The sequence below is a fragment of the Pseudorca crassidens genome, chromosome X, assembly GCF_039906515.1.
Source record: "Pseudorca crassidens isolate mPseCra1 chromosome X, mPseCra1.hap1, whole genome shotgun sequence".
NCBI lineage: Eukaryota > Metazoa > Chordata > Mammalia > Artiodactyla > Delphinidae > Pseudorca > Pseudorca crassidens.
In genome coordinates this window covers 4,898,756-4,918,459 of record NC_090317.1, presented here as the reverse complement: position 1 = coordinate 4,918,459, position 19,704 = coordinate 4,898,756, and the positions used below count along the sequence as shown (strand labels likewise).

At 40.5% G+C, this 19,704-nt stretch overlaps 1 protein-coding gene across 5 annotated transcripts in view; it reads left to right on the top strand.

Annotated features, from left to right (window-relative positions):
• The window catches only part of MTM1 (myotubularin 1), a 98,440-nt gene that overhangs the window by 8,475 nt on the left and 70,261 nt on the right, over positions 1-19,704 (top strand). For 3 of the 5 annotated variants that reach the window (XM_067724563.1, XM_067724562.1, XM_067724561.1), the window contains exons 2-3: positions 16,833-16,905; positions 19,507-19,579. In XM_067724563.1, coding sequence (XP_067580664.1) covers positions 16,889-16,905; positions 19,507-19,579 — 90 coding nt within the window. In that variant the 5' untranslated portion in view covers positions 16,833-16,888. Of the gene's footprint in view, positions 1-11,673; positions 11,786-16,832; positions 16,906-19,506; positions 19,580-19,704 lie in introns of those variants that run through there. The other 2 variants (XM_067724565.1, XM_067724564.1) reach the window with 2 other exon arrangements.

Here is a 19,704-nt window from a genome sequence, read left to right as displayed (position 1 = left end):
TTCTTTGGATTTATTCTGCTGCTTGGATGTTTCAAAACACAGTATTTTTATTATTATTTAGTTCTAATATATTCTGGTTTCCATTGTGATTATTTCATTCACAATGGAGTTGTTTAGAAGTTTATTTTTAAATTTACAAAAGTTTTCTAGGTATTTTAAAAACCGATTTCTAAGTTAACTGCATGATGGTCAGAGAATGTGGTCTGAATACTAGTAGTTCTTTGAAGTGATTTGATGGTAGGTTTATATAGATAGTATTTTGTGGTTGGCTTCTTTCATTTAGTGTAAAGCTTTTTATATTCATCCATGTTTTGTCATTCATCATGTATCAGCAGTTGGTGACTTTCTTTTGCTAAGTACTCTTCCATGGTTTGGCTGTAACAGTATGTCCATGCACTAGTTGAGGAACATTTGAGTTAATTCCATTTTTTGGCCATTATGAATAAAGCTGCTATGAACATTTGCTTACAAGTCCTTGTGTGGACTCATATTTTCATTTGTCTTGTGTAAATACTTAGGTGTGGCATTGCCAGGCCATATGCTTTGTGTATGTTTAACTTTAAAAGAAACTGTCACGCTATTCTCCAGTGTCTGTGCAGTTTTGCGTTCCCATCCCACTGGCAAAGTGAAGTATGAGAGTTCTGCTTGGGCCACGTTCTCACTAACATTTGTTACTGTCTGTCCCGTTAAATTGTAGCCATTGCAGTGGGTGTGTCATAGTAGTTCATTGTGCGTGTTCCTAATGACTAATGATGGTGAGTATGTCTTGTGCTTGTTGAGCATTTGTATATCTCCTTTGATGAAGTGTCCGCTCAGATCTTTTGCCTGTTTCTTACTGGATTGTCTGTCAGTTCTTTATATATTGATATTTTGGATACAGGCCTTTATTAGATAGGTCATTTGCAAGTACTTTCTCCTGAACTGTGATTTACAGTTTCATTTTCTAAACTGTGCCTTTGAAAGAGCAAAGGTTTTTAATTTTGATGAAGTCCAGTTTATTGGGGGTTTTTTCTCTTATGGTTTATGCTTTTTGTGCTCTAAAAAAACTTTGCCTAAGTTCACAAAGATTCCCCCTGTGTCTCCCTCTAGACTTTTGCAGTTTTAGCTCTTTGTTTAGACCTATTTGGGCAGATAGACCCTAGGGTGGCACCCCTGATTTCTGCCCTCCACCCCCATGTTCATACCCTGTGTAATCCCTTCCCTTGAGTATACAGCTTTCTGAGACCTTGAGCAGAGGATCCCGGTAAGGCATGCCCAAACTCCTGACCCATGACCCACACAAACTGTGAGATAATTAACCTGTGTTGTTTACAGCTATTAAGTTTGTAATACAACAGTATAAAACTAATACTTATGTGCTTCACTTCAAGTTAATTTTGCATATTGTGTGAAGTAAGGGTCAAGATTCACTTATTTCCATATGGACATCAAATTGTTCCAGCATCATTTGTGGAAAAGACTGTCCTTTTCCCATTGAATAACCTTGTTACCTTTGTTGGAAGTCAATTAACCATTGCTAGGACCTCCAAAAGGTGGGCCTAATTCTGCAGTCTGTTCTGTTCCATTGATCTATATGTCTAATCTTATGATGCCAGAACCACACAGTCTTGATTACTGAGGCATTATAGTAAGTTTGGAAATCGGGTAGTGGAAGTACTCCAACTTTGTTCTTTTTTATTCCCCCTCTCCCCCGCAAGACTATTTTGGCTATTCTTGGTTCCATATAAATTTCAGACTCATCTTGTCAATTTCTATGACAAAGGCTACTGGGATTTGGTAGAGATTGCATTGAATCTGTGGATCAATATTGACATCATAACAATGTTGAGTGTTCTGATCCTTGAGCATGATATGTTTCTCCATGTATTTAGGTTGTCTTTACTTTTTCTCAGCAGTGTTTTACAGTTTTCAGTGTATGGATCTTGTACACATTTTTGTTAAATGCATCCCTAAATATTTCATTTTTTAAATTATGCAGATGATACTTTTATACTTCAGTGTTCATTTGTCCATTGCTAATGATACAAATACATTTTTTATGTTGATATTGTATATCATGCTGACTTACTAAATTTATTTACTAGTTCTACTAGTTTTTCTCTAGTATTCTTAGGATTTTGTACACAAGTGACCATGTCTGCAAATACAATTTTAAGTCTTCCTTTCAATATGTTATGTCCTTTATTTCTTTTTCTTGTCTTATTAAAGTTGCTAGGATCTCTAAAATATATCAAATGCAAGCCATAAGACCAACCATCCTTGCCTTATTCCCACACTTGGTGGGAAAGCATTGCATCTTTCACCATTAAGTAGATGTTAGTTATAGGTTTTCCATCGGTTACTTTATCTATTCCTAGTTTGCTGAGATTTTTTTTAAAGAATCAGTATTAGATGTTGAATTATGTTTGTAGAAGCTATGTCTCAGATATAATCTTCAGGAAGATAGTACACCTCATGAATAGCCCTGTTGACTCTACATATCACCACATTCACACTATTATCAACCACCACTACCCAGCTTTTCCTCCATCTGGAGCTTGGGGATTCTTTTATTTTTCTGTGGATCAGCGCATACAGTCATCCCTCAGTATCCATGAGGGATTGGTTCCAGGACCTGCTGTGGATGCCAGAACCCATGGATGCTCAAGTGCCATCGTCAGCCCTCTGGATCTCTGGGTTCTGCATCCGTAGATATGGAGGGCCGACTGTATTGCTCCTTCAAAAGCCATGGCAATTCTGTGTCGGAGTCATGTGTCATTGTTATGGTACTGGAATTTCTTCATCTTCTTTCTTTGCCATTCTTTTGACACGGTTTTGGTTCCTCTTCATCTCCTTGCCTTTTTTATTTCTGCCTTTTTTTCTTTGATTATTTCTTCCACATCTGTGAAAACTTCCTCCATGCTAATAGTGCCAAGTTCTTGAAGTGTGTGCATGTGTGTGTGTGTCTGTAGCAGGGATGGGTAGCCACTTGTATTTGTGGCTGGAATAATAGGTAACTGCCCCAAGTAGGAAGATAACCGTTGTCCATACTGTGGGTCACTGCAAGTCTCTTTCTGAAACTACAAGGCTTCTAGCGAAGCCAGTCTTTGGAGATTCCCTTTAGACACTCCTTTAACTACTATGGCAAAGTGCCTATTGCCCAGGCTACGAGTCCTGCTGCTGATCTTTGTTAACCCTCAAGGCCAACCTGCTCTTGTAAATTAGGACTAATTAAGAAGTATCAAGCCCAGCATTTTTAACAATTGGGAGATCCTAGGCAACATTCAGAAACCTCACCTGCTCCTTTTTCTTCTAGCCCATGTAGAGAAGGGACAGGTAGCTCCAAATCAAAATTTTCCAGCCCAATTTTTGGAACTCTTCTTTGGAATTGCCTTCGGAGACCATGACCATGACAACTTTTACAAAATATCCTCAATGGAGTCAAATCTCTGAGTAAAGACTTGGCATTTGCCTTCAGTCCCAAATCATTTTGAGGCCCATCTATTAAATAAAGAGAGTGGGCACTCATGGGAAGCATTGTTTTTTGTTTAAAAATTGAGATATGCATCGCTTCTCGGCCTTTGAGCTAAGATCAAGTGTAAAAATTGAGATATGGTAAAAGTCATGAGATGGTGTCTTATCTAGCTTTAAGCTCTAAAAGCATTTTCAAAAGAATTGGAAGAATACTTTGCATAGTGACAGTGTCCCCGGAATAAGTACACACCATCAAAAGGGACGACTTTGTAGAATAACTCAACTAGCTACATGTGCTCTGATAGACATTTTTAACCCTTATTAAATTTTGTCCTTTTTAATATAATTTGAAAAGACTCTTCCACAATACAAAGTACTACTGCAGTCAAACAAGAAGGAATATACTGGCTCAGGGCCTCACAGACATGGATTTGGAGGGGAAAGTCACTATTTGGTTAATCATATTTAAAATGAAGTCTAGTGTTCTTATTTGTGACCAGATTTTATTACAGAGATGGAATTCCAAAAAAAAATTTTTTTATTCAGCTGTATAAGCAGGAGGCATAACGTTTTCATTTTTTAATTTGATCATCAATTAGAGAATTTAGAGCAACAGACATCTGTTAGTGGGTATAGTGGGTAAGAGAACCAGACTGCCTGGGTTTGAATTCCAGTTTCGAAAGTTCTTGGTGGACATGTTTAACCTTCCTGTTCTCAGGGTTGTGTGTTTTCATATGAAGGAGTATTAGTAGTTGCCTTATGAGGTTGTTGGCAGTATTGAAGGAGTTCATCTGTGCTTAGAACAATGCCTAGCACGTAGCAGAAAATCAGTAAATGGAAGCCAATTTGCTTTAATTGTCTATTTAACTTACACCTGTTCGTTGTCTTTATTGCTGTTTAACTTGTCTTATATTTATTCAGCTCCCCAACTCCGTTGCTAGCTCCTTGAAGACCTATCTCAGTTTTTTTTTTAGAATTTCTCACCATGCTCCAGAGTAGTTGCCTAGTACGCATTTGTTGATTGATATTTGACCTCTTTGGAAACAGGATTAAATAATTGTATATGTCGAGTAAGGAGTATCTCAGAAATGATTAGCCTGGTGTCATTTCATTATTTCTTCTAAGAAGCTATATTAATATTTCCGTGCTGGTTAACTTAATAGGTGTTCAGTGAATGTTTATATATGGATTGACAAGCTAAATTGTTCTGGTAACCGTATGTCGACCTTTTTGTAGATTGTTAATTTCTGAAGCTAACCTCTTGCTTGCTCTACTTTGGATTGTGTCCTCATAGAAGATATGTTGGTAGGCTTAGCCCCCTGTAACTCAGAATGTCATCTTATTTGGAAATGGGGTCACTGCAGATATAACTAGTTGAGGTCATACTGGAGTAGGGTGGATCCTTAATCCAGTATGGCTGGTGTCCTTATAAGAAAGGAGAACACCATGTGAAGAGACAGAGACACACAGGGACAGCACCATGTGACCACAGAGGCAGAGATTTGGAGTGATGCAGCTGCAAGCCGAGGAATGCCAGCAACCAGCAGAAGCTAGGGGGAGGCAAGGAAGGCTCCTACCCGGGAGCCTTCACAGGAGCATGGCCCTGCCAACGTCCTGATTGCAAACTTGTAGCCTCCAGAACTGTGAGGGAAGAAATTTCTGTTGTAAGCCATCCAGTGTGTGGTACTTTGTTTCAGCAGCCCCAAGAAACTCAGACTCCCATCCATTATCTTGCCCTTTTCCCCTTTGCTGCTTGAATTAGAGTGTTGACAACCCTGCAATTTCATTTCCTCTCAAATGGTTGATTTGCCTCCATTTTCTCCCATTATCCATCTTTCCCATATATTTTGAAATTAAAAAAAAAGTTTCCTGCAAGGTCAGACAAAGGTGTTGGAAAACCTGGCACACAAATGCCGTCGCAGTTCTGACACGTGTGCCAGAAGCTGTTCGGAACGTAATAGCGGTGTCTGCAGCCAGTTCACGTGGCCGCTGAGGAGAGCATGGCAAGCAGCGTGTGGAACGGTGGACCGCTCTGCAGCAGGGAAGAGGAGCAGAGCCCGGCGCCCCACGTCCACATCCGTGGCTCTTACAGCAGTGCCGTGTGAGAAGAGCAAGGGCCCGCAGAATGTGTAACCATTCCTCCTACGTATAAAAGTTCAAAACCACGCACACTCAACGTATTATTTGGGGATATATCCATATGTAGAAAATGATACAGGTATGCGAGGGAGTCATCAACACAAAGATCAGCCCTAGGGAGGGAGCTTGGAGCACCTTTAGTGCCCAGAGGCTGTCTCCAAGATCACGCAGGTTTCTGAGGGTGGAAGTGTATTCACTGCCTCATCAGCTGAGGGCCCAGGCTGCTCCGCACGGCATCGCAGTGGGAACCAGCCCCTGGCCTTAGGAAGCTCTGATCTAACAGAGAGACATAAAATGTCAATGGATAGGTAAGTGCAGTACAGCATGAGAAGTGAAATGTTAGAAATTTCTACAACATACAGAGAAATGAAGCATGTGCGTTGTATGTGCGCGTGTGTACACGGGCAGAAGCCTCCTCTGTCTTGAAGCTCCTGCTTCTCCTCCCAGTGAACGTGCCTGGAGGAATTGGGCTGAATGGCAGGTGCTCATCTCCAACCTTCTCTCCTCTCTTTGTTTTTCTAGAAACTGCGCATCTGCTCTTCAGTTTCTTTCCAATCCTTCCCCCCGCAGTGCTAATTCCAGTTGGAGGTTTCAGCGTTAGTAATGCCCAGTCTGGGAAGGTCTGTGGGAAGTTCGATGTTCTGAACCAGCGCCTTCCTCACTATTATAGCTGTGGCTCTTAGGTGTTTACTCTTACCTTCAACAATTACCTTTTTTTTTTTTTTTTTTTTTTTTTTTTTGCGGTACGCGGGCCTCTCACTGTTGTGGCCTCTCCCGTTGCGGAGCACAGGCTCCGGACGCGCAGGCTCAGCGGCCATGGCTCACGGGCCCGGCCGCCCCGCGGCACGTGGGATCCTCTCGGACCGGGGCACGAACTCATGTCCCCTGCGTCGGCAGGCGGACCCCCAACCACTGCGCCACCAGGGAAGCCCAACAATTACCATTTTAACTTCTGTGTAAGAAGGTACTTTTCACTTATAAATTGAAAATACGCTTTTGGGGAATAGTTTCTGCCCGGGGAAAATAGTTCTGTCATGGAGCAGATCAGCTGGGCTCATGAGTTTGGGAATTGGCAGGTGGATGGGGAACTTGATCTTGTTCCTATTTTAAAACTTTGTTTACTGGCAGGTATTTGGTGGTTACAAAATCCATTGGTGAATTTAATGATCTAAGTGTATATAAAATTGCTAGGTAGCCTTTTTACATTAAAAAAAGTTAACCTGCTGGTAGGTGGCTTTTCTAATAGTTGCTTTAGCATACCAATTTTAAGTTACGAAGCATTTCTAAAGTTACCCTGTTCCATGGCCACAGCGCATGCCGCTGGAGCCAATCAGCTGTCCTGAAGATGTGCCATTTGTCATGAGGGGACCAAGGACTAGGCTGAGTGGATCAGCTCAAATCCATCACTAACCACTGGAAAAAATGATTCAAAATGCATTCTTCACTGAATCTGAATTATAGTGTTTTTAGCCAAAAGGTCTTGGCAACATTTAAAGAAGTGGAAGTAAGTGTATTGTGATCTTTAAAGTGAATAGTAAATATCAAAATGATACAAAGAGTGAGTTTCTAAATGAAATACTGTTTAAGATTTTATAATTTCCAAAGAAGAGTCATCAAAACAATGTCCCTTGAGCCCTGAGATTTGATTTGGCTGAGTTAAATCAAGAGGCTCTAACAGGGCTTCCCTGGTGGCGCAGTGGTTGAGAGTCCGCCTGCCGATGCAGGGGACACGGGTTCGTGCCCCGGTCCGGGAAGATCCCACATGCCACGGAGCGGCTGGGCCCGTGAGCCATGGCCGCTGAGCCTGCGCGTTCGGGGCCTGTGCTCTGCAACGGGAGAGGCCACAACAGTGAGAGGCCCGCATACCGCCAAAAAAAGAAAAAGGGGGGGGGCTCTAACACATGTGTTGGAGGTATCTTTTTGGACAATAAGCCGCTTACGTTGACAGGGGGTACTCTTTTGGAATAACTACAGTTAGATCTACTCTGAGACCTCTAGTGTATTTCGATATCCTTGAGTCACAATAGAAGGCAAAGAGGCAAGATCTCCGTGTTAGGGATCCCATGGAAAGTTTCCCTGGGCTAGGAGTCGAGTGTTGTCTCTTTTTTTTTTTTTTTTTTTAATGGAAGTAGGCATGCTTTGAGAATAACCTGCTTTAAGGCTGTCTAGAGCTTTGCCAAGATTAGGTGGATTATCTCAGAAAATGTGTGCAGAGTGGTTAGGCAGTGTTGGATATTGTATATTTTATGGAAAATCCGGCCTAGTGTGTCAGCGCCACTTTGAGGAATGACTTCAAAGCATCTCTTGTAAGAGGAAGGGACCTGGTATTTGAGTGCCTCTGTTTTACCCTCTGCCATGCCAGCATTCTACACGTTACTTATCACCGCCCCATGAAGTGGGTAGTATCATGCCCACTTCACAGACAGAGAACTGCAGTCTGTCCAAGGTCGAATGACTATTATTAACCAAGTGACAAAATTGGGATGTGAAAGCCAAACTGGTCCGAATACAGATTCCCTTCCTCTTTTCAACTGTGTCACACGATTTTGCAGCTGGTCATAGTGCGATTTTACAAGGTGTAAGCTACGAATGGTGGGGTTAATGGCTTATATATTAGTTTAAAAGTCTGTCATACAGAGTGAAGTAAGTCAGAAAGAGAAAAACAAATACCATAAGCTAACACATATATGTGGAATCTAAAAAAAAAGGTTCTGAAGAATCTAGGGGCAGGAAAGGAATAAAGATGCAGATGTAGAGAATGGGCTTGAGGAGACGGGGAGGGGGAAGGGTCAGCTGGGACGAAGTGAGAGTGGCATGGACTTATATATACTACCAAATGTAAAATAGCTAGCTAGTGGGAAGCAGCCGCATGGCACAGGGAGATCAGCTCGGTGCTTTGTGACCACCTAGAGGGGTGGGAGGGAGACGCAAGAGGGAGGGGTTATAGGGATGTATGTATACATATAGCTGATTCACTTTGTTATACAGCAGAAACTAACACAACAATGTAAAGCAATTATACTCCAATAAAGATGTTAAAAAAAGTGCACATAGACTGCTGGTAGAAGTATTAATAAAACAATATAAAAGATTTTAAAATAGGACATGACTATTATTTACTTTGGCTGAAGAAATTTCACTTGGAAATAACTTTATTTTGATAGTTTAAGGCAGAGGGTGGCAGCCCGTTTTTGTAAATAAAATCGTTCTGGAATACAGCCACACCCCTGTATTTCCCTATTGCCTGTAGCTGTCACAAAGCCTAAAATAGTTACTCTCTGGCCCTTCACAGAAAAAGTTTGCAACGCTTGTTCAAAGAAAAATGTATGAAGATGAAATAAACTCCTACTTTTGCAGTTCATTGTTTGTCTTCATGTGGGATGAGCAAGTATAGAGGTTGAATTGATCGTTCCTGGTCTCTGAATGGCTGGGGCATGAACATCTCTCTTTGGTGCAGGGTGGTTTGGTTGAGCGCATCTTAACACATCTTTTTCATTTCTTGCCTCCGAGGTGGCCTACAGTCAGAGCAACTTTTTTTTTTTTAACATCTTTATTGGAGTATAATTGCTTTGCAATGGTGTGTTAGTTTCTGCTTTATAGCAAAGTGAATCTGTTATACATATACATATGTTCCCATATCTCTTCCCTCTTCAATCTCCCTGCCTCCCACCCTCCCTATCCCACCCCTCCAGGTGGTCACAAAGCACCGAGCTGATCTCCCTGTGCTATGCGGCTGCTTCCCACTAGCTATCTGTTTTACGTTTGGTAGTGTATATATGTCCATGCCACTCTCTCACTTTGTCACAGCTTACCCTTCCACCTCCCCGTGTCCTCAAGTCCATTCTCTAGTAGGTCTGTGTCTTTATTCCCATCTTACCCCTAGGTTCTTCATGACCTTTTTTTTTTTCCCTTAGATTCCATATATATGTGCTAGCATATGGTATTTGTTTTTCTCTTTCTGACTTACTTCACTCTGTATGACAGACTCTAGGTCCACCCACCTCACTACAAATAACTCAATTTCGTTTCTTTTTATGGCTGAGTAATATTCCATTGTATATATGTGCAACATCTTCTTTATCCATTCATCCAATGATGGACACTTAGGTTGCTTCCATCTCCATGCTATTGTAAATAGAGCTGCAATGAACATTTTGGTACATGACTCTTTTTGAATTATGGTTTTCTCGGAGTATATGCCCAGTAGTGGGATTGCTGGGTCGTATGGTAGTTCTATTTGTAGTTTTTTAAGGAACCTCCATACTGTTTTCCATAGGTGCTGTATCAATTTACATTCCCACCAGCAGTGCAAGAGTGTTCCCTTTTCTCCACACCCTCTCCAGCATTTATTGTTTCTAGATTTTTTGATGATGGCCATTCTGACCATGAGATGACAATGAGATGATATCTCATTGTAGTTTTGATTTGCATTTCTCTAATGATTAATGATGTTGAGCGTTCTTTCATGTGTTTGTTGGCAATCTGTATATCTTCTTTGGAGAAATGTCTATTTAGGTCTTCTGCCCATTTTTGGATTGGGTTGTTTGTTTTTTTGATATTGAGCTGCATGAGCTGCTTGTAACTTTTGGAGATTAATCCTTTGTCAGTTGCTTCATTTGCAAATAGTTTCTCCCATTTGGAGGGTTGTCTTTTGGTCTTGTTTATGGTTTCCTTTGCTGTGCAAAAGCTTTGAAGTTTCATTAGGTCCCATTTGTTTATTTTTGTTTTTATTTCCATTTCTCTAGGAGGTGGGTCAAAAAGGATCTTGCTGTGATTTATGTCATAGAGTGTTCTGCCTATGTCTTCCTCTAAGAGTTTGATAGTGTCTGGCCTTACATTTAGATCTTTAATCCATTTTGAGCTTATTTTTGTGTATGGTGTTAGGGAGTGTTCTAGTCTCATACTTTTACATGTACCTGTCCAGTTTTCCCAGCACCACTTATTGAAGAGGCTGTCCTTTCTCCACTGTATATCCTTGCCTCCTTTATCAAAGATAAGGTGACCAGATGTGCGTGGGTTTATCTCTGGACTTTCTATCCTGTTCCATTGATCTATATTTCTGTTTTTGTGCCAGTACCATACTGTCCTGATTACTGTAGCTTTGTAGTATAGTCTGAAGTCAGGGAGCCTGATTCCTCCAGCTCCATTTTTCGTTCTCAAGATTGCTTTGGCTATTCGGGGTCTTTTGTGTTTCCATACAAATTGTGAAATTTTTTGTTCTAGTTCTGTGAAAACTGCCAGTGGTAGTTTGATAGGGATTGCATTGAATCTGTAGATTGCTTTGGGTAGTAGAGTCATTTTCCCAATGTTGATTCTTCCAATCCAAGAACATGGTATATCTCTCCATCTATTTGTATCATCTTTAATTTCTTTCATCAGTGTCTTATGATTTTCTGCGTACAGGTCTTTTGTCTCCTTAGGTAGGTTTATTCCTAGATATTTTATTCTTCTTGTTGCAGTGGTAAATGGGAGTGTTTTCTTGATTTCACTTTCAGATTTTTCATCGTTAGTGTATAGGAATGCCAGAGATTTCTGAGCATTAATTTTGTATCCTGCTACTTTACCAAATTCATTGATTAGCTCTAGTAGTTTTCTGGTAGCATCTTTAGGATTCTCTATGTATAGTATCATGTCATCTGCAAACAGTGACAGCTTTACTTTTTTTTTTCTGACTTGGATTCCTTTTATTGCAAAAGTCAGCACAAGTTAGTCTTGTAGATCCCGTGTTTCTGGGCATTCAGGTGCGGAACAGAACTCTCTTTGCGAGTGGTTCTCACTGGGGGCGATACTCCCCCTAGAGGCCAAATTGGAAACGGGGGGTGTTTTTGTTTTTAGTGTAATTTGTATTGAAAAATACGTTATTATAAATCACTGTCCTTTTATTATATTTCTCCTTCATCCTGGAGCACAGGCATTATATTGCTGATTTTTAAAATTGTGGTTGGTTTGATAATATCCTTGACTTTCATTGCAGGCTAGCCAAAGGGGCTTTGCACACCTTTGTTTTATAATAAGGGGAGCATTGGGTCTGGGAGTACTGAGCAGCTCTGCCCTGAGTATTTCACATTTTTTTCAAAACAGACTTCCAAGTAAAGAAAGCTCCCTTCGAAAGACCTGGAATTCTGGATTCAGAGGCTGCTTGTGCGGGACTTCTTGCTCGCTGGCAGCCTTTCGAAGTCGGTTTGCAGACTGGGTAGGTTCCCACAGCTCTCAAGGGAGCCTCCAGAGAGCGATCACCCGTAAGCTTCATTTAAACAGCAACACAGAGTAAGAAAGCACAACGAGTAAAATCCAAAGAGGAAGGCCTGTGTGCCTTTCCTCACTGTTTGTACACGGAAAGTGTGGGAAAACCCCTAATCAAGGGCCATCGATTGCAAATCGGTGACCATGGCCACTGAGCTCCCCTTGGAGTTTAGATTTTGCTTGCAAAGGCCCAATGAGGTGGATGTCAAATTTATTTTCTAATTCTACTGCTTTTAGATGTTTCCGGTAAGGGTAAAAATGGTCCTTATTTATTTGAGAGTGTTTATAGTTACGTCTGCCGCAGGTGTTTTGTGAAATCCTATTTTTCATATGCAACGGAGAGGGGAGCGGTTTCTTAGTCTGGAAGAAGGGCGTGGGGGAAGAGGTCTTTGTACCTTAATTTGAAATATCTATTCCATTGTAAAGTCTGTAGTGCAGGATGGTAGTTCTTTTTGGTGCAAGTTCCTTATGGTGCTTCAAGGCGCCAGAAGTTAATGCCATTCTGCTGTGCAGAGCCATGGTGCCTTCAGCATCTTGATTAGCCAAGGATTGGTTTTACCCTTTTTTAAGCTTGCATAAATTTCTGACTTAAGTGAAATATCGGGCAAACAACAGTTAAGTTTTTTGGCTGAGTCTTTATTAAAGCCCAGTTCATTCATTCATTTAATGGATATCTATTAAGTACCAACTGGGTGCCAGGCACTGTACCAGGTGCTGTAACTGCAGCATTAAGTAAAACAGACCAGAATCCTCATCTGCTGGGGGCTCGTATTCTGGTAGGGGCTTGTATTCTGGTGGGAGCTTTTATTCTGGTGTGGAGGGTGGACAGTAACAACAGGTTATCTGGAAGGTGGTAAGTGGTAGGGAAAGGAGACAGAGGGAGAGAGAGGGGCAGAGAGAGAAAGAGAGGAAGGAGACAGACAGAGGGAGAGGGGGAAGAGAGGTGAAGGGACACGGAGGGACAGAGGGAGATACCATGAGACCATTGAGGTTAATTGGCTTGAATTTAAAGAGAGACACAATTGAGGCCATGCTGTAACTTTAAAATTTGATTTTTTAAATAATGCCACCTTTATGTAGCTTTATTTGAAGGGGTTGTGTGTGGGGGGTCTCAGAGATTGCTTGCCTAGATGAGTTTTCCTAGCTATGTTTCTTACTCTAAAACTCCTTCTCTACTGAGACTGGGACCAGTCTCATCCAACCTGGTTTCTTGAAAAATAGAGATCACTTGGACTCACTTTTCCCTGGATGGAAAGGATACTGCCCTGTTAGGAGATGTCAGCTAGAGCTGGTCCTGCCACTGACTCAACGCTGGGGTCTTGTCATAGTACCCTCTCTAGGCTTTCCTGCCATCTTCTCGGTAATAGGAGAAGACTGGGCTTAAATCATCACAAAAGTTTTTTTCAGGATCAAAAAAGATAGAAGTCTACCTTTGGTTAGATTCCTGAAATTAGCATATATATAGGGAATTAAGTTTCAGTTTTCACTTTAAAGCCAAGGTAGCCCAAATTCAATGTTTTTTAAAATAAAAAGGATTGAAGCTTGATCTTTAGGGGTTTGGGGCAAAATACACTATAACCAAAAGGGTAGCTGACTTTTGTAAACTTTACTATAGCTTCTAATTATTATTGAACCCCATTTAGACCAACAGAGATATTTTATAGATGAAGATATGGATATTAGAGACAGCTCAGGGCCTGCACTCACCCATCTAGTACGTTTTCTACAACTCTGCACAGGGTCCAAATGAGACAGTATTTCCATGTACTTTATTTTTTAATATAAATGTATTTATTTATTTCTTTTCGGCTGCGCTGGGTCTTCGTTGCTGCGCGCGGGCTTTCTCTAGTTGTGGCGAGCGGGGGCTGCTCTATTGTGGTGTGCAGATTTCTCATTGCGGTGGCTTCTCTTGTTGCGGAGCACGGGCTCTAGGTGCGTGGGCTTCAGTAGTTGTGGCACGCGGTCTCAGTAGTTGTGGCTCGTGGGCTCTGGAGTGCAGGCTCAGTTGCTGTGGTGCACGGGCTTAGTTGCTCCGCAGTATGTGGGATCTTCCCAGACCAGGGCTCGAACCCCTGTCCTCTTGCATTGGCAGGCGGATTCTTAACCACTGTGCCACCAAGGAAGTCCCTCCATGTACTTTTTCAAGAGAAGCTTTATATAGCTAGATCACCACTGGCCATGCACTGTCCCTGTGGTAGTTAACTTTCTTCCTAGTATTTCTAGGGTCAGACCTAATTTGTAGAAGAATTGGTTGTGGCGTCAGCATTCAGTTATTATCATTTCATTATTGAAAAGGATGCTAATAATTTGTTAGCAAATATGTCATGTACTGTTCTAAGCCCTTCATGTGTATTACTTCATTTTGCCCAACTATGCTGTAGTAAGATAGAGATAATAGCAACCGAAACCCAGAGAAGTGAAATAATCTACCCAAGGTCAAATAGTGAATTGCACAGTCGGGATTTGAATGGAGTCGGCTCAGTACCTGTGCTGTTCAGTGTCATGCTGCTCCAATTCCTGTACATTTCAAGGGTCTGTTGCAACCTTTCAACAAAGAGAGGCTCACTGGTGACATTTGAAAGCAAACCTCATCATGGAACTAACCCATGTTACCCAGACCCTTGGATTTCTCAGCTTTGTACTCAATCCAGCTTGTAATAGTAGCGTCTTCTAGGGTAACTCTAAAAATGAGGGCTTTAGACATAAAGACTGCATATTATTGGATTCTGTTTATATGACATATCCAGAATGGGTAAATCTATAGAGATAGAAGGCAAATATGTGATAGGGGCTGGGGGAATGGGGAGTGATAAATGATTACTAATGGGTATGGGGTTTTGGGGGGGAAGTGATGAAAATGTTCTAAAACCAATTGTGGTGATAGTTGTACAATTCTACAGATATACTTAAAACTGTTCAATTGTTCACTTGAAAGGGGTGTGTTATATAGTAGGTGAGTTATAGCTCAATCAGATAGTTAAAAATAGTTAAATTTAGTTCATGTTATTTATGTTGAAAAAATATTTATTTATTTGGCTGCGCCAGGTCTTAGTTGCGGTGTGCGGGATCTTTAATTGCAGTATGCGAACTCTTAGTTGTGGCATGTGGGCTGTAGTTCCCTGACCAGGGATTGAACCCAGGCCCCCTGTATTGGGAGCACGGAGTCCTAGCCACTGGAACACCAGGGAAGTCCCTATTTAGTTCATTTTAAATTGAAGTTTTTAAATGAGGATTGATGAAAACAGGAAGACTCATCTTTCTTTTATGGTTTATAAACAGGACCGTGAAGACTGAGTCGATTATATAACCCAGCATTTGAAATGTCTTATGTTGACTTGACAGTAATAACTTAACATGTGTTTGAAGACATTGACTTATACGATAAAAATGTTTTAAATATTATAGCATCTGATTACTAAAAGTAATTCTATATCCGTTCCTGATGAAAATCCCCCAAATATGTAATATTGTTTAGTCAGTAGAATAATTTCAGGGCAGAAACATCTGACTTGCTCTATCCAGTCCATCTCATCCATTCTGCTGTCTCAGAGAATAATGGGTTATTTGACTGGATTTGAATTTACGATTAGAGAGGTTTTTTCCAAGGCTGTATTGTCTGAACTATTTTGTCTGCATTTAATTCATTCTAGAGTTATTCATTAATCTTTTTTAAAAAGTTATTTCTAATTTTAGATCGTGCTACCTCTTAATAGTTTCAGGTCTTTTAAGTTTAGTATTCCTTTCTATAAAGAAGTATTTTATTTTGCCCTAAGTGTTCATGTTTAAGCCTCTGCAGTAGTTTCCTAGTTCCAGTGTTCTGGGATTTGGTGAACTGATACACAAGCTCAGAGCATCATCATGTTTCACAATAGTGTGTGTTTTGCACATAATCAGTCATTCGTTCATCAAATAGTTATGAGTGTCATCGTGTGCCAGGAGATAACCTTGACCCAAATGGACCCCCAGCCTTGCCCTTGGAGAGCTGAGCTCTGGTGGAGGAAGCCTGGCGGTGCTAATCTTGTAAGATTGTTCTCACCTGGCCATCTTGCTGCCTCTTTGTCCTGATGGGTACCCTCATCTGCATCTTCTTTCACCTCTCAGGCCTTACTTAAGGACATTGAACAGCAGTGCACAGCTATCAAGTCACTAGGTTTTGTTCCAAGGGGTAGTGATGTTTTCCGTGGCATATTTTGTTAGTGAGTGGTTGGTCTTTTTAATGAGCCTGGCAAAAAAGATCCTATAAATATCCACAGTCACCTGCTGAATTGGATGTGGTTTAACCACCAGTGACTTCGTATGTCTCTCTCGGTGTCATTAACTTTGATAAATAAAATAACCAAAGCACTACTTAGTTTCCTGTTGTTGCTATCATCTTCAAAAGTCTAAATAAACCCCTGGGTTACCAAGGTATTGTATGTATTCCGAATATGATGGTTTCATTTATGTCTGAATTGTGATGAATAAGCCTTATTTAAATGAAGTATATACTTTCCCTAGAAAATGCTGATTAAATCAAATCTTCCTAATTTGATTTCCATCAAATCCATGCCACTTTAACTTGCCTTAATTTAGAGAAAACAGAATTATTAAAGGGGAAAGAAGAGTGAGTTCAGCAGTCTCCCCTTTTTATCACTCCGCCTGGCTGCCTCTTAACTGTCTTTAAAAATTAAGAAATGTGGAAATTTGAAGCCTGTTGCACAATTAGTGAACATTAAGTTTTCTCCCATGACAGTTTGAAGGCTAGGAATAAAAATTCCGGGAACATGTGTGGTGTCTTCTGCTGAGCTCCCCCTTCTCTGGTCCTCCACGGTTCCCTGCACCTTCATCGGAGCTCTTTCCCATGAGCTGTGTTGTGGTTGATACTTCGTGTGTCTCATTCCCACTGGAGACTACGAGGGAAACAGGGCTTGTCAAGCGTACTCCTGCTTGTTCTCAATTGCAGTATGTTTGAAATTGCATACAATTCCATTGATACTGAATGTTGTCTTTCTTGGTAGAGTTTCCAGTATGGCCTCTGCACCGACTTCTAAATATAATTCACACTCCTTGGAGAATGAGTCTATTAAGAGGGTAAGTTGAGTTTTCAGATTTATCTGTGCCTCCTTCTCTCATTTCTCCTTTCGTATTTGAATATTAGGTGCTCATTCTGGGTTTCTTGAATTATTAATTTCATTATTTATTCACATAATGTAAATTCTGTGATACATGTGGTTTCATTAACCCGCCTTGTTCAGTAAAAGACTGATTATCTTATGTGTGTTCAGTGAGTTTTGTTTGTAAATCCTTTCACATAACTTCAGTTTTGAGAACCTCTGACTTGTGAACTACTTCCAGTGTTACATTTAAGATACTAGGCAATCTCTTGCCCCTGAAAGCTTTCTGAAGGAGAGATTGGAAGCCAGGGCCCGCTGAACAGGCTGTTAACACCTTCCTAAATATTGGTGTTATTTTCTAATTATGAGGATAAAAGAGTTATAGGACCAAAACAAATACAGCATTAACAGAAAATGGTTCCAAGTGTCAAGGAGAAATTGTGTAATTAGAGGGAGATATTGGAACAACTATTGGAAAGGAGGAATTTTAAATAAGCTTTATTCATGGCCCTTTAAGGCTTTTGATGCATATTACTGATTATCCGCCAGAGAGATTCATTTACACATCCACAAGCAGTGTAGAGAGTTACCCAAGCAATCAGAAGGGAGCCAACTAGTGTCTTTTAATTTGTATTTCCCTGAGTACTAACAAGGGTACCTTTTTTTGGTTTTGTTTTGTTTTAAAGGTGTATTTCTTGTCCATTTGTAATTGTTTTGTGAAGTGGCTGTCTGTGTCCTTTGCCTATTTGTGTTTTGGGGTGTTTGGGGTATCCTTTTCTGTTGACTTACAAGCGTTCTTTATAAATTATGATGATCAACTCTTAGTAATATATATTATTCTTTATAATACATATAATAATAACATATAAGACTTTTTTCTAGTTTACTGTTAGCCTTTTAATTATATTTATGTGTTTGGATTTTGGAATACAGAGGTTTAAATTTTTATGTAACCACATCATCAGTCTTTTCTTATATTTTCTGCTTTTTGTGTCATGTTTGTAAGGACCTTTTCATCCCCCCATTATAAAAGTCTTTATTGTATTTTAGTATTGTTATGGTACAAGGATCAGTTCTAAACACAAGAGTAACTTCAAGAAGGTAATTGTAAGTCCTTGTGTAACGTTACTCTACTGTGAAAGTACATCTGTTAATCCCATGTTTTCCTGTGTTAATAGACATTTGTTTCCCTTATGTTGTGGCTGAATTACGCTTTCTTCTCCTGACCCAGAACTGTGGTATTTAAAGGCTGTATGAATATTAAATTTGCTCGTTATACTTGTTTTTAGTTTGAGGCAGTGTTAAAGGAGGATGATAATTTCTTTGCAGTCTTATCGTTTATATAAAACGTGCGTTTTTGCTCCTCGTTGAAGAAGGCATTCCTGGCTGGGGACAGTTTGCCTTACCCTCTGATTTATAAAATGCTTAGCTTACAAGCACTAAAACATGTTGAAAATTAGCTAGGAATTTTCACTTTGTACCTGAATAAAAAGACTAAAACCATTAAAAATCCAGCAGAGCCCCCCTCTTTGACAGCTTATCTCTCACCTAAATACACAAGCCACGTTTCTCTTGTTTCAGAATACTTTACATTTGCGTAGCCCTTGGTAATTCTCAGAAGTGTGCTTGTGTAGTTTGTTTCACTTAATATTCACGAAACTCCTTTGAGGCAAGGATTACTAGCTTCACACATGAAATAATTGCAGCGTGACTTTGGAAAACAACTAGAAAAAAATGAATGAAAAACAGCGATGAAAAAACCTTTTGCCCAAACAGATGTTAGTGATGTGCCTGGCACTGATCCGCTGGGGCGGCTGAATAGATTGAAAGACTCCTTTCCCAGGCATCCAAGTCACATGGCAAATGAGCCTCTCAGAACTCACCTTCACTTTTAGTGGCTAATGCTTTGCCTGTCTGGCAGAGCGGCTGCGGTGATTGAACGAGGACCATGCGTGGGGAGCCAGGCCTAGAGACGCAGTAAAGTCACGCGAAGAATCTGTGCGTAGATGGTTCCCAAGGCCCCTGTTGGCTCAAAAGTTCAATGACAGGCCACCCCGTCCTCTTATCTAGTCACCTACATGAAGAAAGATCTCAATAAAATAGGAAACCCAGTGTGTAGTAACTGGTATTTTCTGGTGTCGTGAGAAGATGCTGTAATTACTGTTGCTCAGTTAAGGCCCTATTGAAATCAAGTTTTCATTCCTTCTCTCAACAAAATAGGACTAAATACTTAATATGAAAAAAAAGCTGCCACAGTATATGTGTACCTATAGAATACACTTAATATTTACTTTTTATCACTTTCCTGAACACTGTTAACTATAAATTGCTTGGAAGGGGTGTTTAATTAATATCATTGAAAAGCGTGCTAATGTTATTTACAGACTGAAAGTTAACACAGCTAATGAATGTTGAATGCTAAGTTTAGTTTTTAGTCGTTTGGATTTTCTGTGCCAATTTTCTGTAATGGTCACTATTTCTCTAATTTTTTTCTTTGAAAACGATATCTCTGTTTGGTTGCTCAAAATCCTATGCAAATGTAATGTCATTACTCCTGATGGCAGCATTTTGTTTCCAGACTTCTAGGGATGGAGTTAATCGGGATATCGGTGAGGCTCTTCCTCGACTTCCAGGAGAAACCCGCATCACTGGTAAGGAGCCTGTGAAGTTAGGATTTTCGTACATTGATGAGAGGTCCAGCAGGGTCAGGTGGCTTCAATCCCACGGACTCTTTAGAAGTTACATTTCTTGATCAAAGAGTTCTCTCAAGAGCTTC